The following is a 26,868-nucleotide window of genomic DNA, read 5'->3' as shown; positions in this document are numbered from 1 at the left end:
TGGAGTATGCCTGACCAGATACAGGCCTGTGCAGCCAGGGCCGCTGCTGCCCTCCCTGTGGGCGTTGGGGTTGCGTCCGGAACCGTGCTTCATGACCTACCCTGAGTGCTCTGAGGAATGTGGCCGGGACTTAAAATCTTGCGATGTGAAGCCTCTGGGTTAGCACAGAGGATGGCCCAGTGATGTAATTTAGCAAATGCCTATTTAACTGAGTGAACCAGTTCCCATCGAGTCAACCCCAACTCATGGAGACCCCAAGTGTGTTAGAGTAGAACTGTGCTCCATGGGGTTTTAGGTGGCTGATTTTTTTAGAAGCAGATTGCCAGGCCTTCCTTTTGAGGTACCTCTGGGTGGGTTGGACCTACCGACCTTTCAGTGGGTAGTGTCACGCTTAACCGTTTCGCCTCCCAGGGACCCCCTTTACCTAAATAGCAACTGTCTTAGTCATCTAGTGCTGCTATAACAGAAACACCACAAGTGGATGGCTTTAACCAAAAGAAATTTATTTGTTCACAGTAAAGTAGGCTAAAAGTCCGAACAGGGCATCAGCTCCAGGGGAAGGCTTTCTCTCCCTGTCAGTCTTTTCATCAGTCCTCTCCCAGACTAGGAGCTTCTCCGTGCAAGAACCCTGGGTCCAAAGGATGCACTCTGCTCCCGGCACTGCTTTCCTGGTGGTATGAGGTCCCCCACTCTCTGCTAGCTTTCCTTTCATCTCTTGTAAGAAAAAAGGTGGTGTAGGACACACCCCAGGGAAACTCCCTTTACACTGGATCAGGGATGTGACCTTAGTAAGGGTGTTAACAATCCCACCCTAACCCTCTTTAGTGTAAAATTACAATCACGAAACGGAGGACAAGCACACCATACTGGGAATCATGGCCCAGCCAAAGTGATACACACATTTTTTTTTTTTGAGAAAGGGAAGTATCTTTATTTAAAAACAAGATTTGAAAATATATTAGACATCCCCATATGACACTCATGTTTCAAAAGCTTTTTCTTTTTCTTTCTTTCCTTTTTTTCTTGAGCATTACCACCTTTAAAATTTGCATCAGCGAGGCATTTTAACTCCACTTAAATAGGAAATTACAGAGAGGCTGACTTGTCCAAGGGCCCATAAGTAGAAATCATTGGAGCTGGATTTGAATCCAGGACTTTTGACTCCATCTTTCATGCTCCTTCCTCTGTATCTCAGCTGCCTATTTAGCATCCCCGCCCACCATGGGAATTCTCCCATATCCAGGCATATCAGGAAGTTTGGCTGGGCATCATGAATTTTATTGGCCTGAAGACAATGGGGAACCTGGTTGATTTGGGAGCTAGTGGCCAGCTAGATAAGGAAAAAAAGATGCATAAACTTGCTCCGTAGATTGTTAATTGAGTTATGCAGATGACACGACCTTGGTTGCTGAAAGTGAAAAGGACTTGAAGCACTTACTAATGAAGATCAAAGACAACAGGCTTCAGTATGGATTGCACCTCAACATAAAAAAAAAAAAAAGAAAACAAAAATCCTCACAACTGGACCAATGAGCAGCATCATGATAAACAGAGAAAAGATTGAAGTTGTCAAGGATTTCATTTTACTTGTATCCACAATCAACAGCCATGGAAGCAGCAGTCAAGAAATTACCAGACGCATCGCATTGGGTGAGTCTGCTGCAAAGGACCTCTTTAAAGTGTTGAAGAGCAAAGATATCACCTTGAAGACTAAAGTGCGCCTGACCCAAGCCATGGTATTTTCAATTGCATCATATGCATGTGAAAGCTGGACAATGATTAAGGAAGACCGAAGAATTGACGTCTTTGAATTGTGGTGTTGGTGAAGAATATTGAATATACCATGGACTGCCAAAAGAATGAACAAATCTGTCTTAGAAGAAGTACAACCAGAATTCTCCTTAGAAGCAAGGATGGTGAGACTGCATCTTACATACTTTGGCCATGTTGTCAGGAGGGATCAGTCTCTGGAGAAGGACATCATGCTTGGCAGAGTACAGGGTCAGCGGAAAAGAGGAAGACCCCCAACGAGGTGGATTGACACAGTGGCTACAACAATGAGCTCAAGCATAACAACAATTGTAAGGATGGTGCAGGACTGGGCAGTGTTTTGTTCTGTTGTGCATAGGGTCGCTTTGAGTCAGAACTGACTCAATGGCACCTAACAACAACAACAAAACTTTCTCTTGGGATCCTGGTTGGCAGTCAGGAGTTGCAGGTGGTTTTGAGTGCAGTTTATGATACATTTCAAATTGCCCCTGGACTGGTGTGGATTCATCCAGTTCCCAGGGCCTGGAATTGTCCAGGTATTGGGGGAAAAACGGGGCTACCAAAACATCAGTAAGCGATTCCAAGTTAAGTGCTATAAGAAACCGAGAGCAGATGCAGACTTTTCTTTTTGATGGCTGAGTAACAGGAGCTCAAAAGTTTAAACCAGGAAATGGGATGGGCCGCCATGAGTTGGAGCCAACTTGAGGGCAACTAAAAACAAGCCTCAAGATCCTTCTTGTTAAAATGGCGATAATACACATGCTTCTGAGGGTTCTGAGTGCTAAGAAGATAATGCCTGTGAAGTGTTTGATACAGTATCTTCTCATACAAAGTAGATATTTCATAGATGGTAGCTATGAAACCATCTTTGTCACTATTATTTTTATCTATTAATACATAGGGACAGAGGGATTAAAAAATACCAATACCTGGCACCACCCCAGAAAATTTGGGTCATAATTTCTAGGGATTGATTCCATGTATGGTTCTTTTAGAAGTCCCCCAGGAAGTGACTGTGACATTTAGTCCTGGCTGAGAACTACTGATCCATCTTCAGCCAAGTCCTTGCCTTGTTCCTATAGCTCTTACTCCCCTGGAATGACCTTCCTTTAGAACTGGCAGGGCACCGTCTCTGCACTCAGAGGCAGATTTACCACGAATCTCTGAACCTTAAGCTTCAGGCCTCCTCACTTGCATGAGCCCCTTCTAAGGCTCTGCATCTACTTCTGTACTCCTGGTTTTGTATTTGTATTTGGAAACCCTGGTCGCGTAGTGGTTAAGTGCTACGGCAGCTAACCAAAGGGTCGGCAGTTCGAATCCTCCAGGTGCTCCTTGGAAACTCTTTGGGGCAGTTCTACTCTGTCCTATAGGGTCGCTATGAGTCGGAATCGACTCAACGGCACTGGGGTTTTTAGTTTTGTATTATTTTTCTTGAGTAGCATCTCCCCCATTGTATAAGTTTCAGGCTCCACAAAACCTGAATCCATAAATCCTTGTCGCACTTCCCTTGAAGTGAGAAACCAGCAGAGTCCCAAACACTTAGCTTGTGCCTGGAAAGAATCTGCTATTCAAATCGCATCCGGCTGTTTGCTGGCCCTCTCCTGAACAGTCGAGGAGTTGATGTTACCTTGAATTCCTGTCACCTCTCACTGAGTTCTCTGTGTCTTTAAATTCACCCTTTTAGTCTTTTTATTTTGAACATGCTGAGCAGCCAGGCCAGCTGGACAAACTGTATCAACCACCAGCTGACAGATAACCTGACCAGTCCGTATTTGTAAATTATACCCTCAGGTGGGTGTAGCCTGGGGAAATTTGAAGGACATTTTTGTGAACTTCTTAGGACTTCTTGGTCTTTTTTCAGAACTCAGGGTAAGAATTAATATTCCCTAAAAATAATGCTACTTAATAACCTCCAGTCTATTATCTTATTTTCTTATCTTCTCCAATAAAAATAACCATAATTCTTTGTTCTGTAAGCAATTTCCTTTTACTGTCTACCCAGAATCAGAAATAATCGTATTTCTCTCAGTCTTCTGCTCCCCAGAAAGTGTAATTATCTTGTTGTCCGTTGATGTTTCTGAGAGAAACTGCTACTTCAAATTTATTACACGAACTGCTCACTTTTCACATAAATGTCATTTCAAAATAGGCACTCTTCTTACAGTTCCTACAGAATTTGGGGTTTATCTCTACAGAAGGCAGTATGTTTTCCAGTATGATCCTCCATACTGACAGCAGGGTCCATGAAATCTCTCTGAACATGAGCACCACTGGGCTTCACGATCTGAACACCTCCCTCTATTGGAACAGGTCCCCACTGCAGAGATAGAGTGTAGACAGCCTGGCTCACTGTGCCGCCGGCTCCAGCCTGGGCAGCACTTATAGACTGTCTGCTGCCCCACACTGTACTCCAGTCTAGATGGTGTAGTACGGGGTCCTTCTTTCATAACCCACACACCACCTTGGGCCTCTGCAGCCTTATTTCCAGAGCTTGATAGTGTGTGTAAAAGCCTGGATGCACAGGTGTACAAGGCTCACCACAGTCAGTTGCTGCTCTTCATAAACATTCGGCCTATCATCGTATGAGGAGCCCTGGTAGGGTAGTAGTTAAGCGCTCAGCTGCTAACCACAAGGTCAATGGTTCAAACCCTCTAGCCACCTGTGGGAGAAAGATGTGGCAGTCTGCTTCCATAAAGATTTACAGCCCTGGAAACACTATGGGGCAGTTCTACTCTGTCCTGTAGGGTCGCTGTGAGTTGAAATCAACTCGACGGCAGTGGGTGGGTGGGTTTACCATCAGATCAAATCAGTGATACACACATTTTTGGGGGAACATAATTCAATCCATGACAGCAATGTAGAATAGCAACAGCCAAAATCCACTTGTTACTTGCGTGCTACTTTAGACCATCGTAGTGTTAAAACCTGTGTTATTCACATTCTTGAAAGGCTCTCACAGAGATAGACTTCTTTGTTCAGACCGGGATATGGTTTCCTCTTCCTAGATGTTACTTAAAAAGGAAATGCTTTCCCTCGAATTTGCTATTTGCTTGGATATGCAGCCTCCCTTGTTTTTTAGGTTGGTGATACTTCTTTCCTTCTGTGAGGAGATGATTCTGCAGACTCAGGGGGAGCCCAGGCATTCTTTGTGTAGGTGGAAAACTGGCATTATGTGGTATCTTAGTCACCTAGTGCTGCTATAACAGAAATACCACAGTGGATGGTGTCTCAGTCACCTAGTGCTGCTGTAACAGAAATGCCACAAGTAGATGGTGTCTCAGTCACCTAGTGCTGCTGTAACAGAAATACCACAGTGGATGGTGTCTCAGTCACCTAGTGCTGCTGTAACCAAAGTACCACAAGTGGACGGTGTCTTAGTCACCTAGTGCCACTATAACAGAAATGCTACAAGTGGGTGGCGTCTTAGTCACCTAGTGATGCTGTAACTGAAGTACCACATGAGGACGGTGTCTTAGTCACCTAGTGCTGCTGTAACAGAAGTACCACAGTGGATGGTGTCTTAGTCACCTAGTGCTGCTGTAACAGAAGTACCACAAGTGGACGGTGTCTCAGTCACCTAGTGCTGCTATAACAGAAATACCACAGTGGATGGTGTCTTAGTCACCTAGTGCTGCTGTAACAGAAATACCACAGTGGATGGTGTCTCAGTCACCTAGTGCTGCTGTAACAGAAATACCACAGTGGATGGTGTCTCAGTCACCTAGTGCTGCTGTAACAGAAGTACCACAGTGGATGGTGTCTTAGTCACCTAGTGCTGCTGTAACAGAAATACCACAGTGGATGGTGTCTTAGTCACCTAGTGCTGCTATAACAGAAATACCACAGTGGATGGTGTCTTAGTCACCTAGTGCTGCTGTAACAGAAATACCACAGTGGATGGTGTCTCAGTCACCTAGTGCTGCTGTAACAGAAATACCACAGTGGATGGTGTCTCAGTCACCTAGTGCTGCTATAACAGAAATACCACAGTGGATGGTGTCTTAGTCACCTAGTGCTGCTGTAACAGAAATACCACAGTGGATGGTGTCTCAGTCACCTAGTGCTGCTGTAACAGAAGTACCACAGTGGATGGTGTCTTAGTCACCTAGTGCTGCCATAACAGAAATACCACAGTGGATGGTGTCTCAGTCACCTAGTGCTGCTGTAACAGAAATACCACAGTGGATGGTGTCTTAGTCACCTAGTGCTGCTGTAACAGAAATACCACAGTGGATGGTGTCTTAGTCACCTAGTGCTGCTGTAACAGAAATACCACAGTGGATGGTGTCTCAGTCACCTAGTGCTGCTATAACAGAAATACCACAGTGGATGGTGTCTCAGTGACCTAGTGCTGCTGTAACAGAAATACCACAAGTGGACGGTGTCTCAGTGACCTAGTGCTGCTGTAACAGAAACACCACAGTGGATGGTGTCTCAGTCACCTAGTGCTGCTGTAACAGAAACACCACAGTGGATGGTGTCTCAGTCACCTAGTGCTGCTGTAACAGAAATACCACAGTGGATGGTGTCTCAGTCACCTAGTGCTGCTGTAACAGAAATACCACAGTGGATGGTGTCTCAGTCACCTAGTGCTGCTGTAACAGAAATACCACAGTGGATGGTGTCTTAGTCACCTAGTGCTGCTATAACAGAAATACCACAGTGGATGGTGTCTTAGTCACCTAGTGCTGCTATAACAGAAATACCACAGTGGACGGTGTCTCAGTCACCTAGTGCTGCTGTAACAGAAGTACCACAGTGGATGGTGTCTTAGTCACCTAGTGCTGCTATAACAGAAATACCACAGTGGATGGTGTCTCAGTCACCTAGTGCTGCTGTAACAGAAATACCACAAGTGGACGGTGTCTCAGTGACCTAGTGCTGCTGTAACAGAAATACCACAGTGGATGGTGTCTCAGTCACCTACTGCTGCTGTAACAGAAATACCACAGTGGATGGTGTCTCAGTCACCTAGTGCTGCTGTAACAGAAACACCACAGTGGATGGTGTCTCAGTCACCTAGTGCTGCTGTAACAAACACCACAGTGGATGGTGTCTCAGTCACCTAGTGCTGCTGTAACAGAAATACCACAAGTGGACGGTGTCTCAGTGACCTAGTGCTGCTGTAACAGAAACACCACAGTGGATGGTGTCTCAGTCACCTAGTGCTGCTGTAACAGAAACACCACAGTGGATGGTGTCTCAGTCACCTAGTGCTGCTATAACAGAAATACCACAGTGGATGGTGTCTTAGTCACCTAGTGCTGCCATAACAGAAGTACCACAGTGGATGGTGTCTCAGTCACCTAGTGCTGCTGTAACAGAAATACCACAGTGGATGGTGTCTCAGTCACCTAGTGCTGCTGTAACAGAAATACCACAAGTGGACGGTGTCTCAGTGACCTAGTGCTGCTGTAACAGAAACACCACAGTGGATGGTGTCTCAGTCACCTAGTGCTGCTATAACAGAAATACCACAAGTGGACGGTGTCTCAGTGACCTAGTGCTGCTGTAACAGAAATACCACAAGTGGACGGTGTCTCAGTGACCTAGTGCTGCTGTAACAGAAATACCACAAGTGGACGGTGTCTCAGTGACCTAGTGCTGCTGTAACAGAAACACCACAGTGGATGGTGTCTTAGTCACCTAGTGCTGCTGTAACAGAAACACCACAGTGGATGGTGTCTCAGTCACCTAGTGCTGCTGTAACAAACACCACAGTGGATGGTGTCTCAGTCACCTAGTGCTGCTGTAACAGAAGTACCACAGTGGATGGTGTCTCAGTCACCTAGTGCTGCCATAACAGAAATACCACAGTGGATGGTATCTCAGTCACCTAGTGCTGCTATAACAGAAATACCACAGTGGATGGTGTTTCAGTCACCTAGTGCTGCTGTAACAGAAATACCACAGTGGATGGTGTCTCAGTCACCAAGTGCTGCTGTAACAGAAGTACCACAAGTGGATGGTGTCTTAGTCACCTAGTGCTGCTGTAACAGAAATACCACAGTGGATGGTGTCTTAGTCACCTAGTGCTGCTGTAACAGAAGTACCACAGTGGATGGTGTCTCAGTCACCTAGTGCTGCTGTAACAGAAATACCACAGTGGATGGTGTCTCAGTCACCAAGTGCTGCTGTAACAGAAGTACCACAAGTGGATGGTGTCTTAGTCACCTAGTGCTGCTGTAACAGAAATACCACAGTGGATGGTGTCTTAGTCACCTAGTGCTGCTGTAACAGAAATACCACAGTGGATGATGTCTCAGTCACCTAGTGCTGCTGTAACAGAAATACCACAGTGGATGATGTCTCAGTCACCTAGTGCTGCTGTAACAGAAATACCACAGTGGATGGTGTCTCAGTCACCTAGTGCTGCTGTAACAGAAATACCACAGTGGATGGTGTCTTAGTCACCTAGTGCTGCTGTAACAGAAATACCACAGTGGATGATGTCTCAGTCACCTAGCGCTGCTGTAACAGAAACACCACAGTGGATGGTGTCTTAGTCACCTAGTGCTGCTGTAACAGAAATACCACAGTGGATGGTGTGTTAGTCACCTAGTGCTGCTGTAACAGAAATACCACAGTGGATGGCATCTCAGTCACCTAGTGCTGCTGTAACAGAAATACCACAAGTGGATGGCTTTAACAAAGAGAAATTTATAGTCTCACAGTCTAGTGGGCTACAAGCCCACATTCAGGGTGCCAGCTCCAGGGAAAGCCTCTCTGTCTCTGTCAGCTCTGGAGGAAGGTCCTTGTCATCAGTCTTCCCCTGGTCTTGGAGCTACTCAGTGCGGGGACAGTGGGTCCAAAGGACAACGCTCTGCTCCTGGCCCTGCTTTCTTGGTGGCATGAGGTCCCCATGTCTCTCTGCTCGCTTCTCTATTTTGTATGTCAAAAGAGATTGACACAACCCGATCTTGTAGATTGAGTCTTGCCTCATTAACATAACTGCCTCTAATCCTGCCTCGTTAATATCAGAGGTCGGATTTACAACACACAGGAAAATCACATCAGATGACAGAATCATGGACAGTCACACAGTTTTGGGAATCATGGCCCAGTCAAGTTGACACACATTTTGGGGGACATAGTTCAATCCATGACAGATGGATAGTGATGATATTAAAGACGTGGGAGGTGAAAGGAAAGGATCCTTCCTGTTATACTTTTGGAAGATTTTAAAGAGAATATTTTTGTTCACTTGTCTTATGTGTGCGTCTAATCATGCTGTTAAATTTTGACTGTCTTGCTGTTTGCAGGCACGAATTGCTTGAGGAAGCCCGAAGACAGGGTTTACCTTTTGCACAGTGGGACGGGCCAACTGTCGTCGTGTGGCTGGAGGTATATCGTTGTTTTCATACCAAGTCCAGTGTGTTGCCTCCTGTATATAAACTCGTGAATCCATTTCTCAGACGACATGACTTTCTGACCTTCCCTTCCCTGTCTCCAGCTCTGGGTCGGGATGCCGGCCTGGTACGTGGCCGCTTGCCGAGCGAATGTGAAAAGCGGGGCGATCATGTCAGCCCTGTCGGACACGGAGATCCAGCGCGAGATCGGCATCAGCAACCCGCTGCACAGGCTGAAGCTGAGGCTGGCCATCCAGGAGGCCGTGTCCCTGACGAGCCCGTCAGCGCCCCCCACGGCCAGGACGGTATGTCGCCTACTCTTCTGCAGGGGCGAGAGCTTCTCCAGCTCCTGGGAAACGCTTCCATTGTAGCTCGGATTTCAAACTTTAGCATTCGGTAACTCTAGAACTTAGAATTGGTGAGGACTGGGTAGTAAATATTACATACTTGTAAAAAGTTTAGTTATAACGTCATTGTAGTATAAAAAATGAGTTCTTTTTAAAGGTAGAGAAGTGGTTATCACAAACTTACATACTAATTTATCAAAATTGAACCAGTCTCAGGGCTCTTTGAAGGAGGAGAAAGCTAACATTTTAAGTGCGTACTTTATACTTAAGCTCTGTGAATTTCACATCCTGTTTATTTTATGATTCACTGGGAATTATTGTTGTTAGTTGCCGTCAAGTCCATTCCAACTGAGGGCGACCCCATGTGTGCAGAGTACAACTGCTCCACAGGGCTTTCAAGGCTGTGACGTTTGGAAGCAGATCGCCAGGCCTGTCTTCAAGGAGCCTGTGGGTGGGTTAGAACCACCAACCTTTTGGCTAGTAACGGAACGCTTCACTGTTGGACCACTCAGGGACTCCTGAGCTAGTGGTCAGGTTTCACACTGTCCATAAGGATATTTGCTAAGCAAATGTAGTGTCAAAGACCACCCAGTGTAGCCAGCACCCGCATTAAGAAAGGGATTTCACCAGGGCCCTAGAGGCCCCCTTCTGTGCCTTCCGGTCCTTCCTCCTTCCCCCAAAGGGAACCACCTGACTTCTGGCACCATAGACTAGTTTTGTCTGTATGGAACTTTATATGAGTGGGGTCAAAGAAGAAAGGTGGCCTGAGCCCCGCCTGGCTTCTTTCAGTCAGTGTGTTGGTGGGTTCATCCGTATTGTTGAGTGTGGAAATATAATTTTAAGGAGGAAGATTTTTGTCTGCTGCAGAGGACTAGGCAGCTTAGAAGCATCCATTTAAATATAGTTGACATACTAATAAAAGATGGTTGTTACCTGTTCATCCAAACTGGTCCCTCAAGAATTCTCAATCTCCCCTCCCCAAATTCCAATTTGAGGGGCAGTTTTTTGCAAAAGCTGGGGATAAAAAAGAGAAAAGATGAGATCACCAGTTGCAGTTCTAACTGCCTTTGACTGTTTTGATCTATTGGTGCGTCGCATCCTGGAGGCTGTGACCCAGAGCTCAGGATTTAGCAGTACATAAATCCACACGTGTGCACCAGACATTAGCCGTGCTTGTAGTCTTCTCCACATAAGGAGTCCTTGAAAGTCCTTACAAGAGGTCCACCTGCTTTAGAAAGTTACAAACTGCTGTAAAAAACATGAGTGGGTATTGGGAGAAAGGGCAGGCCACCTCCTAATCTCGTTTCGCATTGGCTGACGCCCACTGTCCGCTTTTAGTCTACTCTGCAGAGAAAACAAGCTCTCCCAGCTGAAATGAAGAGCCCTCGCAGACAGAGCCCTGAACGGCAGTCCAAGGCCTGGAGTGTCCCCCGTGGCTCACTGTTACCTCCCATAACAAGTGCTCAGAGCTTTCCTGCTTGTTTCTCTGTCTTCTAGTGAGAGAAGTGCGGCAGCGAGCAGTCAGCCCGTGTCCTTACCTCTTGCTCAGATGGCCCTTTCACCTGAGGAATGCCTGCCTATAAACAGCCAACTAATGAAACTTCCACGATTGTTTCATACCAGCGGGGCTTTCCTAGAGATGAAGGTGCTGGTGTGGTTTCCCCAAAGTTTTTATAAACTAGCTTCACAAAGGTAGCTCCTTTTGAGTGTGATTGAAGGAACAGAGACGGATAGACCCTAGATGAGGCGCACCCAGCACCGGGCCAGGCCCAGGACAGAAGTCAGGCCCTCAAGGAGCCAGCGGTAGGCCAGCGGGGCGGTTATTTGCCTCACGTCTGCTTCGTTAGGTAGTGCCGTTATCTTTGGCGTGCCGAACCCCTTTGGCAATCTTTGATTCACTCCGCACTACCGCCTGCCCCCTCGGCCCGTGGCTTTGGTTGTCCACACTGAGAAGCCTCTCTGCAGACCGGCCACCCGCCTGTGCACAGTCCGCCCGTAATTCAGAGCAGGAGTTTGCACTGCTGCTTTGTGGCTGTGCTTTGTTTGGGATAAGAATGTTTTAAGCATAATTAATAGTTACTTGAGAATCATTTTTAAATTTCAGCAGTAGAAAATCGATTTTCTTCTTCTGTGTGTTTGATGTACCTCAGGGATAAGCATGGCAGCGAAAGCTCTAGAAATGGCGTGCTGCTCTCCTTGTGTTGTTGACGGTACAGTGGTGAGAAGGTGGGGCCACTGTCCCGACATTTTCTGTCTGGACATTGAGATGAAAAACGTAAGAAGAACGACCTTTGCCTTCACCAGCCCCCTTTATGTACCTGTTGCTTATGTATCTGCCACCTTTCCTCTTTGTCACTGCTTCCTTGCCCTGGATGTGATGGGCGCCCCTGGGTCATCTTAGACCACAGGAAATGTCTGGTTAACGCACGAAGAGATGGAAACCCTTACGGCCACGCCGCAAACGGTTAGTCACGGCACGCCGCTGTGCGCCTCTCAGTGCCCTCCCCACTACCAGCGCCTGGGTCCTTTGCCTTTTGGTTGGGTAAAAAAGTATTTTACGTTAAGTCGTTCCAGATGAGTGCCTCCCTCAGGTTTAGCATGTAAAACTGTATTCATACTTGACCTCACTGTGGATTTTTCCAGGGACTGAGCGTGGGTTGCCTCGCTGTCTGTAGAGTAGACTTAGCTTGCATCTCCTTTAGGAGAGCCCTCCGTTCAGCACCGCGCTGTGGTGTCTGACCGGAGCTGTCTCGGCTCCTGGGTGTGCTGGGTGTGCAAGTCTGCTCCTTGCATGAGAGATGGGGGTGTGGGTTGGCATGAGTTTTGCATGACGCTTGGTTTTTTTTTTCACCTTTTCGCTCAGTTTTTAGCTGCACCTTGGCTGCAAAGTTGAATTGCTGCACTCGTAAGCTCACCGATACTAATAGTTCTGTTCTTTTGCACTCCTAACCACGTAACACCAGGAGGATGAGGAGGGAAGCTGGGCCCAGGTGGGAGACTTTCTCTAACATTCTTCACTAAATGTACAGCAGCACAAAGCATTGGCGTATGGAAGCTTGTCGTTCCCTTTTCTTGCATTTTCAGAGTTTTGTTAATGAATTGAAAGTATTAGTCGAAGCAAAGCACAGGACTGAAGAGTACGTCTCATGGACAATTTTGAACTTTGCCTGTATGGAGCCAGGATCTGCTTTTAATTAGTGTAGTCTTGTTTAACGTGCGAGCAGTTACAGGGTCCTGCTGCCGAGGTCGTATGTGCAGCTCCCGGGGGCTGGGAATTTTAATGACAAGATCTGCTGGTGGGAAAACTGTACTCTAATAAATTTCTGAGCACGGCAGTTGGCCTTGTGACTTCACCTCTGTGTCTTTGTGTTGGTGCATTACTGTTGCTGTCCTCATAATTGTGGGTTTGAGGGCTTCCTTACTAATGGGGTTCTCGGAAATTACGTCTCTTCTTACTTAATGCACTAGGTTTTCCAGCTCCCTGAGTCTTCATGACAGAAAGCTCTGTCCCCCTGTCTGGCGACCTGCACACTCTTAGCCAGCTCGGTTAGGTCCCTGCGGTTTCCGCACGTACGAGTCCACGACCACCCTGGGTGCCACACTGCACTTCTGGCGACAGGTCGTGGGCTGAAAGCAGTGGGCAGGTGGCTGCACTTGAGGCGCTCGCTAATGGCAGGAGGTCAGGGACTTCAGAAGAAGAATTGTGTATCTGAAAAACATCGAAATAATACTCAGTCAGAATTTTCCTGATGGCACGTTGATGGTTGAAACGTCTGTTTCCTTCTGTTTTTACTCCTAAAGTTCCCCGTGGCCGTCAAGTCGATGGCAGCTCATAGCGTCCCTACAGGACAGAGCCGAGCTGCCCCACAGGGATTTCCAAGGCTTTACAGAAGCTCCACGGAGCAGCTGGTGGGCTCGAGCCGCTGACCTTTCAGTTAGCTGCTGAACACTTAACACGGCACCAGCAGGGCCCCTCTCCCGAAAGCGTAGCCACTAGCACATCTTGTTTTCTTTAAACAGAAGAAAACAATGGCTATTGTGATCCTGGGGGGTCCGCCCCCCTTTACGGAGCCTTTTCTGTGCCTCTGCTCGATAAATAGCCTCATTAATTATTTAAGCTAGTTTGGCATCTCTTTACAGGACCAGCAATGACCACGAGTTAAACGGGGCACATTTCGTAATTTCTTAGGTATTTTACGCTACGCAGCGCTTAGGTATGAAATTCTGTGTGTCTGAGGCACGAAGCATAGATGAAATAAGCACAACGTTGATGCTTTGCAGTGGAAATAGGAACAAGAACCAGCCAGAATTGGCAGCATTCAGCCTTCATCACGAGCACACGCCCCTCTCCCGCCGTCCCTCCCGTAGCTGAGAGGGCAGTGTGGCCTTCTGGTCTCTGAAGGTGCCCCGCGCTGCCGTGGACAGAGGCAGTACAGTGTGCTCCCTGAGATGTGAGACCTCGGCCCCCCGAAGCCGGTGGACTCTCAGGAGGAGACACCACGGGACGGTTATGCCACTGCTGAGTTTATTTAGCAGGTAATTGGATGCCGACTGGTAACACAGGTGGCGGCAGCAAGGGAGCATGTTCCGCGCCCTCGTGGGGCTTCCTCTGTGTACACAGTCACTCAGCCTGAGCTGGGTGCCATCGTTTCAGTGATGGGAATAGACTCTTACTGCAGCAGCGTCTCTGCTGGCCTGTGAGAGCCCTGTCACGTGCCTGTGTCAGAAGGCTCCTGTGGCAGCCCAGGAGATGGCTGGGTCTCCGAGGCTGAGCCAGACCCTTCCAGAAGCTCCTGTTAACACCCATGTAAAAAGTGTGGGTAGGGTATATTACGAGTGAGCATAAATCCCGTGGTTCGTCCTCCTTGGAATTCTCTAGACAGCGGCCATTTAAGGACGCGTGATAATCAGCAAGGAAGAAAACAGCACCAAATATTTATGCTACAAGTATCAAGTGAAGTCTGAAATTATGACCAGAACTTGGTGGTATCCTTAGATATCCTGACAGTTGCCCAGAAATGTTTGATGTTTTTCTTGCCCATGGTTGTTTAGAGAAAGCAGTGAAACATTTTTTTCTATTAGAATTTGAGCATTCTCGTTGGAGTTTGAATCATTCTCTCCAGCATGATTGGAAGAAATAATAATTAAATTAGATTGGAGGCCCTGGCTTCAAGACAGAATCTGGTGGTGGTTGACAGTGACTATTTCCACGAATCCCAAAATGTAACTACAGTGTTTCTGTGAACGTAGCTTAGTGTTCTCAGCCGGAGCATGTCAGGTGCCTTTCTCTGATATGTATGTGTGTGTGTGTCTTTTTCAGTGTACAAATCTTGCACATATTTTGTTAGATTTATCCTTATTTCATGTTTTGTGATGCCCTTATAAATGTATTTTTCAGTTTCCAGCTGTTCATTGCTAATATTGAGAAATACAGTTCATTTTTGTATGTTGATCCTGTATCCTGCAACTTCACTAAACTCACTAGTTCTGAGAGCTCTTTTGTAGCTTCATTTCATGCCTGGGTCATGTTGTCATCTGCAGATCAAGACAGTCCGATTTCTTTTCCAGTTCATGGGCCTTAGTTTCTTTCCTTGCCTTCTCACATGTCTAGTACCTCCAGTATATGTTGAATAGAAGTGGTGAGAGCAGACACCCTTTCCTTGTATCATTAGAAGTGTGATATTCCCGGTAGGCTTTTTGTACATGCCCTTTGTCAGGTGAGGCGGCTTTCTGTCATCCCCGGATTGCTCAGACCTGCACGAATGAATGATGGCTTTGTTTGGTCAAGTGCTTTTTCTGCATCTTTCGAGATGATGATGTGGTTTTCCTACATCAGTCTGTTGATATGATGAGTTGCATTGATTTTCAAATGTGGAACCAACTTAACTTCCCGGGGTAAGGCCCACTGGTCACGATGTATTATCCTTTTCATATATTGTTGATTTGATTTGCTAATATTTTGTTATAGATTTTTGCATCTGTGTCCTTAAGGGATATTGGTCTGTAGTTTTATTTTCTTTTAATGTCTTTGTCTGTTTCGGTGTCAGGGTAATGCCGATCTCAAAAAATTAATTAGAAAGTCTCTTTTATGTTTTGAAATAATTTGCATAAAACTGGTAAGGTTTTGCTGGGTAAGGTTTTTCATAAATGTTTGGTAGAAATCGACTAGCGAAACCATCTGAGGTAGAGGGGTTTTTTTTTTTTTTGTGGGTAGACTTTTAGCTATAAATTCAAGTTCATGTAGACATAGGGTTATTTACGTTATCTGCTTCTTACCAGGTGGGCTTTGACAGTTGATGCATTTCTAGGAATTTGTCCATTTCTTCTAGACGGTTGGAAATTGTTAATACGTCCCGTTAGTGTTCTTTCCGTATCTCTTGGATCCGTACTGATGGCCCCTCTTTCATTGCTGATATTCGCATTCAGTATTTGATCATTTATCTCTTTTTTCTTAATCAGTCTAGCTAAGAGCTTGTCAAATGTATTGATATTTATCAAGAACCAGATTGTAGATTTCATTGGTTTATCATTTTTTTCTGCTTTATTGACTTCTGCTTTTATCTTTTAATTTGTTTGTCTTGTTTGTTTTGGATTTCATTTGGTCTTTTTCTAATTCTTTAAGGTAGAACCTTAGATCATTTGCGGCTTTGCATTTCTGATGTAAGCATTCAATGCTGTAAGTTTCCTTCAAAGCACCGCTGCAGCCGTGTCCCATCAACTTCGGGTGGATTGTAATTTCACGTTCATTCACCTCAAAATATTTTCCAACTTCCTTCTGATTTCTTCTTTGATATATGGGTTATTTAGAAGTATGCCAATTCCCAAATATTTAGGAATTTTCCAGGTATCTTTCAATTAATGGTTTCTAATTTAATTCTTTTGGGGCCAGAGAACATACTTTGAGTAATTTCTCTCTCTTAAATAACGCTGAGATTTGTCTGTCTTGGCACATGCTCCGTACGCGCTTGAAAAGACCTGCACGTTCTTCCGTGTTGATCAGAGGCGTCTATCACTGTCCTTTAGTATCGTTCAGTCGTCTGTATCCTTATTGACGTTTTTTCTTACTTGTTCAGTCGGTTCCTGATGGAGGAGCGCGGAGGTTTCCCAACCCGGATTGTGGATCAGTCCATTTCTCCTCCAGCTTCTCGCAGTTGTTGCATTGTTTCTCTCTGTTTTGAAGCTTTTTTTAGCTCACTTTTTTTCTGATTTTGAAATTAACGTAAATTTTGTTTAGGGAATTTGGAAATAAAGTGCTTGCATTAAAAACGAGCCAGAGATCTTTTTAATGAGTGTCAGTTAGGCTGACCCTTCAAACTTGTTCATGAGTCGTGATCATCCTCTATTGTTATGTTACTAAATGAAAATGATTTCAGAAAGGAAATCTGTACTCAGTCTTGTTGTGGTTTGGCAAAGAAGTTAAATTTAAAAACACAAATGAGTCAGATTTTTAATGGTACGATTTCTTTCGTATAAAATTTACTGGCATTTAAAAGGTGGCAAATGAGAAATGAGTCAGCCTTTGAGAGCGTGTGATAGATGAGAAATCCAGTGTAGGGATTCTGAGCTGCTCTCGTGACCACGTCCTGGATATTTTCTGAGTTGAGCCTCCCCGCTTCTTACGAGCAGACACTCGCCTATGGGGACATGAACCACGAGTGGATTGGTAACGAGTGGCTGCCCAGCCTGGGCCTGCCCCAGTACCGCAGCTACTTCATGGAGTGCCTGGTGGACGCCAGGATGCTGGACCACCTGACCAAGAAGGACCTGCGGGGGCAGCTGAAGATGGTGGACAGCTTCCACAGGTAGGCTGGTGCAAGTCACTGCTCCCGATCTCTTTTGAGGCTGTTCAACTGCTGCCTCTCTAAGTAATCTTTTCTTTTCTTTTAAATCATAGAAACAGTTTCCAGTGTGGAATCATGTGCTTGCGAAGGTTAAATTACGACCGGAAGGAACTGGAAAGAAAAAGGGAAGAGAGCCAGAACGAGATAAAAGGCCAGTATATTATGTTTCGTTGGCTTGGTGCATACCTGCATCCCAGTGGCTTCCTGCTTTCGTGGTCGGGAAATGCTGCCAGTGGAGACTAGGCTGGCAGCACGACACAGGGGCGGGGAGATGACAGCGGGCTGTTTTCAGCTGCTCCTCAGGAGCTGCGCCTGTTGTGCTCACAGCAGCCCGGAGGGTAAGTCTTCGGCTCCACATTTTTCCTGTGGCTTTAGAGATGTCCCGTTGTGGCACCACGTGTACTCCTCCACCCAGACGATGGGCACCAGAGCACGGACAAGCAGGGCCCTGCCGCGTGCCCCGTGATTACGGTGGCAGCAGCAGCACGGACGAGCAGGGCCCTGCAGCGTGCCCCGCGATTACCCGGCTAGCACTGCCGCGGATGTGTCCAAGGGCTCCGGGGCACAGAGGAGCCCAGTGCTGCTCTGTGGCAGGCGCCAGGCAGAGCCTCACAGCTGGTCCTGAGGAGCGGAGGCTTCCGCGGGGAGAGAGGACGAGGCCCTTCAGTTAGAAACAAAGTTGGGGGGAAGGGGTAAGTGAGCATGGGGCATTCACCGGAAGACAAGGGATTCCCTTCTCTGTCGGGGGAGCTTCTCATCCGGCAGTCCTCCAGAGGAATCAAGGACAGTGATTGGTTTTAAACAAGACATTAGGCTCAAGTTCGGTCTCCCAGAACTTGGGGACCATAAGGAAATCACTGATGACCATCGTGGTAATGATAATTACTGGGCAGTGCTTATGGCCAGGCATTGCTCCCAGCACTGTCGTGGGTTAATTTACGTAACCCTCACCCCGCCTTCATGAGGATAGTGCTGTTTGTATCCTGAGTTTTTATTAATAAAGAAATTAAAGCCAAAGATAGGGTTTCTAGTGAGCAATAGCCCTATTTGAAGGGTGATTATCCTTAAGTAAGGTGATGTGAATCGTGAGAAGAATGGTGAGTTAACATTTATTATGTATGCGCGTGTGTGTTTGTGTGTGTGTCTGTCTGTCTGTCTGTCAGTCCTTTTATCCAGAAAAGGACATTGGAGATAAACTGTGTAAATCTGTTTGTTTTCTGTGTATGTTTTAAATCTTTTTACAATTGATAAGAGCCATCTTTGAAAGTAATTGGCAATCATTTGGATGTATTTTTACAAAGTGGCTGTTTTTAGGTCTCTGGTACAGCAAATTTGATAACTTACAAATGTATAAGATCACCCCAAATCTCTGATATGATGGAGAGTACCTTCAAGTTGTGTTTTCACAATGGGACGACGTGAGCGCCGTCTTCAAGCTTGGAGGCAGAGGTCTCTGTGGCTTTGAGCATGGTGCCCAGATGTGGTGCCGTCATTTTATGAGTGAAGAACGTTGTTTCAGGGACACAGGAGTCTGTATGTGAAACTTGTTCTTAGTTGGGAGATGTTTGAATTCTTTTTTTCCTTGGTTCCCCATCATTTCCTGTTCTCTAGAAATAAAGTGTCCATAGTAACTTCTTCCGGCTTGGGTTCACTTCAAGAATCAGTTCTAATGGAAGAGTCTCCATGGGGATGGAGAAGGGTGAGGCCCGTGTCTAAATGCAGTGAGTGGCCATCTGTCCCCTGGGCCGTGTCTGCAGCACTCGTGGAGACCATGTCCTTTGTCAGAAGCACGGTGGGGACCTTCCTCTGCGTTGCAGGGTGTATGTGAGAAGGACAGCCTTCTGAAGCCCCCCTTACCATTGCTGTGATTCCCCCACAGACGTGCTTGTCTGGAGCAACGACCGAGTCATCCGCTGGATCCTGTCCATTGGGCTTAAAGAATACGCAAACAACCTCATAGAGAGTGGTGTGCACGGCGCACTCGTGGCCTTAGATGAAACCTTCGATTTCAACGCGCTGGCACTCTTGTTACAGATCCCCACGCAGAACACACAGGTAACCCCCGAGCCGGCGTGCACTCTGCTGAGTTGATGTGTTGGGCTCACACAGGTGACCCCCAAGCCTGGCGTGTGCCCTGCTGAGTCGATGTGTTAGGGTCACACAGGTGACCCCCAAGCCCGGTGTGCCCTCTGCTGAGTCGATGTGTTAGGCTCACACAGGTGACCCCCGAGCCTGGCGTGCCCTCTGCTGTGTCAGTGCCTGAAATCTGTTCTCCTAATCACGGACATTTAGTTACTTGTTTAAATGCGAGAAAACTTAAGGAGAACCCTGAGATAATTAGTAATCTCTTTCCACGCCTCATCTATCACGTGCTGCTTCAGGACCCTCAGCACCTAACGTCTCACTGTTTTTGCCTGTCCTCTTTCCGTTTCCTGTTGTAAGCATCAGAGCCATGCAATATACAAAACAAGGAGCAACTTTAATTCCAGGACAGGTGCTTGAAAACGCGACAGACTTAGTGCCTACAGGAAAAAGGCGTTTTCAGGGGCGCCGCGGGAGGTTGTGCTTCTCTGAGTGATTGCCTTGTGTAATTCTTCTTGAGTGGTGGGCCCATTCGAGAATCAGAATTCCTGTTTTATTACAATTTTTATTTTAGTAAAATTCACACCAGTCATTTGTTGCCAATAACCCTGTATCCTCAACCCCCTCGTGCCCCCAACAGTGCTGCCACGGCTCAGCACTTTCAGAGCTGTATTGTGTTTTTTTAAATTCTTGATTTAAAGACGCGCTTCAAATTACATTAATGAAAGATTTGGGATTTTCTGTTTTATTTTGTTATTATTCCAGGCTCGTGCCGTCTTGGAAAGGGAGTTCACCAACCTCTTGGTCATGGGTACTGACAGAAGGTTCGATGAAGTGAGTTTCTGATCTGATGTTTTCCAAGTTTGTGTTAACTCTACCCGGGGAACATGTCTTTTAGCGTACCCAGGAACACCGTGTACACCCAGGAACACCGTGTCGCCAGGCCGTGTCTTCTAAACGTGTAGACGGCTTCACAAGTTCACAAAGTTACCAGCAAATGAGCATTAAGAAACTAGTGTTTTTATCAAGTAGACACATGAGACTGTTTGGGCAGCTTCTGCCTGGAGGGGAGATGAGAGGGCAGAGGGGGTTGGAAACTGGCTAAATGGACAGGAGAGTACAGCGGGGAGAGAAGGAGTGTGCTGTCTCATTGGGGGAGAGCAACGAGGAGTATATAGCAAGGTGTATATAAACGTTTGTATGAGAGACTGACTTGATGTGTAAACTTTCACTTAAAACACAATTTAAAAAAAAAAAAAAAACTAGTGTTTTCAATAACCAACCCCATTGCCATCAAGTCAATTCTGACTCATAGCAACCCTATAGGACAGAACAGAACTGCCCCGTAGAGTTTCCAAGGAGCGCCTGGTGGATTCGACTTGCTGACCTTTTGGTTAGCAGCCATAGCACTTAACCAGCACGCCACCAGGGTTTCCAATTTTTAATAATGCAGTGGTTTTTTGGGCAGTTTAGTTTTTTACAATTCACAGAAGTATCGTAGAACATTGGGTGTGGCACAGGAATGAAGCCTATAAGTTGCATTTGGGGGTGGCTGGGTGTCGCCCCAGAGCCCCTGGGGTATGGCACAGGAATGAAGCCTGTAAGTTGCATTTGGGGACAGCTGGGTGTCGCCCCAGAGCCCCTGTGCTTTGGGTCATGTTTCAGAAGTGTATTAACACATGCACACACAGCAGTAATTTCCCTTTATACAAAACCATGGCTCATTTATTTCCACAGTGTTATTTATTATTCTCACTAACAGATCCCAGGAAAACTCGTGTTTGACGAGGGACAGAGTAGGGCAGCTCAGGGCTGAAACGCTTTTCGCTGTCTTAACGGCAGAAGCTTAAAAGCTGTTTAAAAACTCAGAAAGTACTGATGATTTAAAAAGTATCATATTCTGCAGGATGAGAGGTGAAGCGTGGTGCCAGCTCGGGGAACTGACCCCAGCAGCCCAGGACTGTCCTGGTTTCTGCACAGTCAGGGTCCCAGCTCCTCCTCCCACTCTCAGAGGTTTCCCGTTTGGACCATAAATTACACTGTTGTAAAACCAAACTCATTGCCATCAAGCCGATTTCGACTTATAGTGGCCCTCTAGGACAGAGCAGAACTGCCCTGTAGGGTTTCCAAGGAGCAGCTGGTGGATTTCAACTGCCAACCTTTTAGTTAGCAGCTGAGCTCTGAACCACTGCGCCACCAGGGCTCCATATGGTCAGCAGGAAGGCTATAAATACATGTGAACAAAACACATGAAAGGTTCCAGCGATCACTTTTAAGAACAGCTAACTGTACTGTGTGCTACATCCTTTGTCTTAAAAGTCATCTTCTTTTCTATTCTTTAATTCACCAGGATGATGATAAAAGCTTTAGGAGGGCACCTTCCTGGCGGAAAAAATTCAGACCAAAGGACATTCGTGGCTTAGCTGCTGGCTCAGCAGAGACCCTCCCTGCGAACTTCAGGGTCACTTCTTCGATGTCATCACCCTCTATGCAGCCAAAGAAGATGCAGATGGACGGTAGGTCACGTGAGGTGCCAGCCAGTCACTTGCGGGTGTGTGGTCGGTCGGCTTTGTGGCTGGAACGTTCGTGATGATCTTCAAATAGCCTGTTTAATATACTGCGAGGCCTTTGAGTACTGTTGCATGGCCAAGTTTGAATGTCTTAAAATTAATCCTAACATTTGTTTACCGAAGTTTTAATTCTTGTTCAGTTGACTCTTAGTTCTGCCAGCTAACCGAGCCAGGCGTCTCTCTGTGTTGTCAGAGCATGAGACTGATGTCCGTGTCTGTGAGTACGTGGGGGTGATAGGCAGCACTAGCAGACTCTTCGTAAATAGTTGTTTGGTAGCTTTCACACTGTGTCATTTACTCCTGGGACTTCTCTCCCCACTGGGGAAGTGACCGAGTGAATTTTAAATCACGTACGGTTTCCACCCTTTGGAGGCTCCGCCTTTCCTTCCCACCCTTCCTGTTGTTATACATCTCCCTGTTGTAGAAGGATGGGGGACAGGGAAAGAGAGCCTCGGGGATGTCATCAGTGGAGCTAGCTCGTCCTGTTAAATATGCCAGCGGAAGATGGCACTGCCAGAACCGTTTCAGATACAGCTGACCCTCAGCCAGCCACGTGCTTTTAGAGCACAGAGGGTGAAGGATGGCCCGTGGCTTCTGGACAGGACAGCCTCTCAGCTCTGACCTTACACTCATCCACCGAAAGGCAGCGTGCAGCAGTGGGTGCGGCACCGACTCGAGAGCCAGGCTGCTGGCGTCTGCAGCCAGGCTCTGCCCCTTAGGAACTGCGTGCCCCCGTCACTGTAGTGTCTTCCTCAAGGGTGGCTGGGAGGGTAGGTGAGTAACTCACATAAGGCCTTAGAACAGCACCTGAGCCCGTGTGGTAGCGTGGTGGCATTGGAGTTTAGTTGTGACACAGAGGGACAGGCTCCCGGAAAGTGTGTGGTCTTCAAAACGGTGCTGCGTGTGGTGTTTATGGGTCTCCCGCCACGTGCCCCCATGGCCGTAGTTGGTGTGGGTTCGGCTCGCGCTCACCTGTGCGGCGCCCAGAGGACAGGGCGCTGAGGAAGCCTGCGTCAGGCTGGAGATGCCCACACCAGCGTGGCACAGCAGGGCACTGTTGTCAGTGCATCGGTGCTGCTTACGGAATGAAAAACCAGCAGCTCATTAAGGATGAGCAGTTTTCTTCCAAAGAGTGTGCAGATAGATATTTCTTATAGATTTTAACTGTAACTTGGCCTTCAACTTAATTTTTGTCAACTTACTGAGTAGTCTCAGTGAGCGTCCTTGTTTTCCTCTCAGCGTCAGCTTCTCCTTGTCTCTTTATAATCACATTGCCCCTGCTAGGTGTCCAGCAACACTGAGGTTAGAGTGTGGATAAATGAAAAAATTCTAGAAATACGGTGTAGGGATTGTGTTACGGAGAACAAGACTTTTTGCCCTTGTATAAATAACCAAAGCGTAAATGTAATAAAATGGATTGTCCTGGTGGCTTTTTACAATAAGGGATTTGTAAAGAGGATTCGTTCCCACCACCAGCCCCGATCTTCGCATCTCTCCTGGCCCTTGGCTGGATGGTGATAGAAAGCACCCCAGGCCTACCTGGAGGGGACAGGCCTAAACCGGGAGCACCACACGTCCGCTCGGCTTGCTGAAAGTCCCTTGTGATTTTGGCGGAGAGGGCTTACCTTGGGGCAGCGTGTTTCTTGAACAACATCAGGGGTCTGTGTCGTTTCAGGCAGAAGCTGAGACCGGGCTTCAGGCCCCTCAGACATGTCTTTGTCCTCCCCTACTCTTGCAGTCATGCCGATATTTAGGTCAGAAAGAAGAGTCCAGCTGGCCTGTGAGTCATCAGAAGAGTTTAGGAGAGACAGAGCCATCACTTTTTTTTAAGTAGCTGTGATTTGTAGACTTGTACATTTGAAGCCACTTTTATATCCGATGGTGCCCCAAACCATTGCTATGTTAGAGTTCCCTCCAGGCATCCTAGGGCTCCTTGCGGGAGAAGGGACCAGGCCTGGGTGAGCCCCAGATCCTCCTAGCTCACTCCCTGGCACCAGACAGTGCCTCCCAGAGCCTCGGGGTGCCCTGCGGGGAGGTGCGTGTGCCCCACATGTGACGTGTGTGCCGCGTGTGACTGCTGTGTGACACTAACTGCACGCTGTGCTCTGCACACTCCTCATGCGGTGTCGGGACAGGCGACGTGTCGGGGACACAGAGGCTGGACTCGGCCACCGTGCGGACCTACTCCTGCTAACGCCTGCTGTTGGTGAGTAAGCGCGTGGCCCCGTGCAGAGGTGCAGCGTGCTCCGCAAGCATGGAGCCTGATGGCGATCTTGGCACAGGAGCCCGCTTCAGTCAGCTTAGGAAGTTAGCAAGTAGACACGCGGTCTCTCTGCGCCCGTCAGGTGGCTCTGCCACTCTGGTTTTTAAGGAAGAAGACGTGTTTCTGCTCTTTCCTTAACCCTGGAAGTGCTGACTTATTTTGTGTGCCTGGTAATGCCTTCCTTCTCTCTGTTTTTTGGGGGGAGATTGAGGAGCATGTAGAACATGGCAGAAAAGGACACGAGTTGGGCCCTTTGTCACCCCGAGTTGTTGAGGTGCCAGGACAAGCCCATTGGGCTCCGACTTGGTTTGCACACTGCTGACTCCCGAGTGTGCCTGCGCAGGCTCACTCTGCTTTAGATGCCCATTCTCAACTGACACGGACCCCAGAGTTCTGCGGGTCATCACGTACCGTGTGAGGCTTCCTGAGGCCATGTCATTGTCTGATACCACGCTTTGCCATCTCAGGGACACAGCGGCCAGGGCCTTGCCCTGCTCAGCTATGCTGGTTGGTGGCCCGGCCCAGGGGCCTGCAGAGGGGGCTCCACTAACCTGGCCCAGACCCCCAGCTCTGAGGCCCTGGTGTCCCTTCCTGCTCTGTTGTCTGTCGGTGTCAGAGCGGCAGTACTTCATGGCTTTCTTCATCTCTCTCTTCTTTTTTAAAAAAATCGGGAACTTTTAGACCTGTGCAAAATGAAGTTAGTCAGGGAATGCACTCGCCGACACTTCTGGGCCTCAGTGTGTTGGCTAGTGATTGTCCAGGCACAGAGAGTGGGCGGCAGGCTCCGGGGGCAGCGGTGCAGTTGGGGTCCTCAGCACTGCGGCTCATCTGAGGCATCCTTCTGTTGGTTTTGTTTTCCAGTTTACCCACACTACTTCTACAGGTGACGCTGCGGCACTTGCAGACCGACAGGACTGCGCTTCAGAGCTCGGCGGAGCCCTGGATCTCTTCATACTTGTTCTGTGGACCCTGAGATATTTTATTACAGAGTTTTTAATTAGTGAAAAATTCACAAATACCATAGAGAAAATATTTTAGAATTTAATGTTTCTTATATTTATGTAAACTTACGGCTCTTCATTTATATAGTTACTTACTTTTTCAGGTATATCCAGGCTATAAATATCCTTTCAAATCAATCCGTGTTCTTACACCTAATTTTAGTCCTTCAGATGAATGTACTGTAAGGCTTGTATGTATAAATCCTATGAATAAATACAGGGCTTTTGTAAATTATGCACTTATTGTAATTATCATTGTTTAATTTTTTAATAATGAACCATGAGAGAGGAAAGGATTTTACTACGTCTGTAAGTGTCTGTCATGGCGCAGCCGCAGGCCTTATCCCCTGGCCAGCGTAAACTAGCGCTGGGACAATCATTTGGAAAGAAGACTTCATTGCAAGCAACTGTTGCTGTATTTTAATGACTGACCTTGGCTCCTTTTTCTAGCAAGGAATACTTTCTTCTGTAGCACGAACAGGCTTCAGATATCCGGTGTTAAACATCAGCCTCTAGTCAAACTTGGACTGCACAGAACACTACCGACTGCAGGACGGGGGGCTCGTCTGCAGTGACCGACCAGACGCCGGGGCCGGGCAGAGACTGGGCGCTCGGCCGAGGCAGCCGGGCTGACGACGGCCCCCTGGGCCTTCCTGCCGGCCCTCCTTCCAGGAGCGGGGCCTGCCGGCCACGGGCACCACGGCTCACAGAAGGACGACCGGTCACACAGCGCGCTCTCGCTTCACGGACGGGGGGCACCGCCGGGACGAAGGCGCGAGATTCTGGAAATCGTGTAGCGCGACTTTAATAAAAGCCTTACTTTTCTTACGTAAGTCACCTTTCTACATCGTTTGTAAACCTGTTTAAAGGACGGACCTAGACGTACGTTTGTAGATTTTGGTGATGTGGCCACTTTGGATTGCAGATGTAGCAAGTGTAACTTCGACTTTCTAAAGGCGTATTAAAGAGCCAGCAAGAACTGTGTTCAGATCCTGGTGCGTTATTTATTATGCAGCTGGTACATGGAGCTAAACAGAGCATGTCTTTTTCCGATTCCGTTTCTGCCTTTAATTTGCCTGTACGATTCAATGTTACTGTCCGTTTCTCTGCTCGTCTTTTGTGAACTTCTTGATGATGTAACAAAGTATGTACAGTCTGCTTTTGAACTGTTTTTATCACAGTATTATTTATTGCCTTCTTTCAATAAAGTGCGGAAGCGTTTTCCACTGCCAATAAAAAACACTGAGAACAAGCTGTCATGACATGGAGACTACCTGCAGCTGGTTTCCCTCACCGCGCGCAAGTTCTAGAAACCACTGGCGAGAAGAAAAAAGCTGCAGGGTGGAAGTGTAGGATGTGGTTTCCAGCTCTCTGTCACAAAGACCCAGGGGAAGGGGACCTGGGAAGACCCTTGTGACCGGAAAGGCACAGGAGATGGGTCGGCTGTCTCAACCAAAACCAGAGCTAGTCCGCGGATGGGGCTGGCCACAGGCAGAACTGTAGGTTTGGGGGCCCGGCTTCGTTAAGAAGCAACGCACCATTTACTTATGGAGTTCTGTGCGCCAGGCACTTGTAGGGCTCAGTGATGTGACGAGGTTGCGTGGTGTGTGTTGTGTCCTCGCCATGTCCGAGCTGTCTGGCCTGC

The 26,868-nt window shown here is 47.4% G+C and overlaps 1 protein-coding gene across 6 annotated transcripts in view; it reads left to right on the top strand.

Annotated features, from left to right (window-relative positions):
• PPFIA1 (PTPRF interacting protein alpha 1) overlaps positions 1 to 26,485 on the top strand; it is a 131,200-nt gene extending 104,715 nt beyond the window's left edge. For 3 of the 6 annotated variants that reach the window (XM_064287617.1, XM_064287619.1, XM_064287616.1), the window contains 9 exons: positions 9,033 to 9,114; positions 9,224 to 9,424; positions 17,093 to 17,268; positions 17,361 to 17,458; positions 19,187 to 19,362; positions 20,155 to 20,223; positions 21,740 to 21,905; positions 24,095 to 24,165; positions 25,084 to 26,485. In XM_064287617.1, coding sequence (XP_064143687.1) covers positions 9,033 to 9,114; positions 9,224 to 9,424; positions 17,093 to 17,268; positions 17,361 to 17,458; positions 19,187 to 19,362; positions 20,155 to 20,223; positions 21,740 to 21,905; positions 24,095 to 24,153 — 1,027 coding nt within the window. In that variant the 3' untranslated portion in view covers positions 24,154 to 24,165; positions 25,084 to 26,485. The other 3 variants (XM_064287615.1, XM_064287618.1, XM_064287614.1) reach the window with 1 other exon arrangement.
• The last annotated feature ends 383 nt before the right edge of the window (positions 26,486 to 26,868 follow it).

This window comes from Loxodonta africana, chromosome 7 (genome assembly GCF_030014295.1).
Source record: "Loxodonta africana isolate mLoxAfr1 chromosome 7, mLoxAfr1.hap2, whole genome shotgun sequence".
NCBI classification, from domain to species: Eukaryota; Metazoa; Chordata; class Mammalia; order Proboscidea; family Elephantidae; genus Loxodonta; species Loxodonta africana.
Note: the sequence above shows the minus strand (reverse complement) of the source record. Positions and strands in the feature narration are given on the sequence as shown.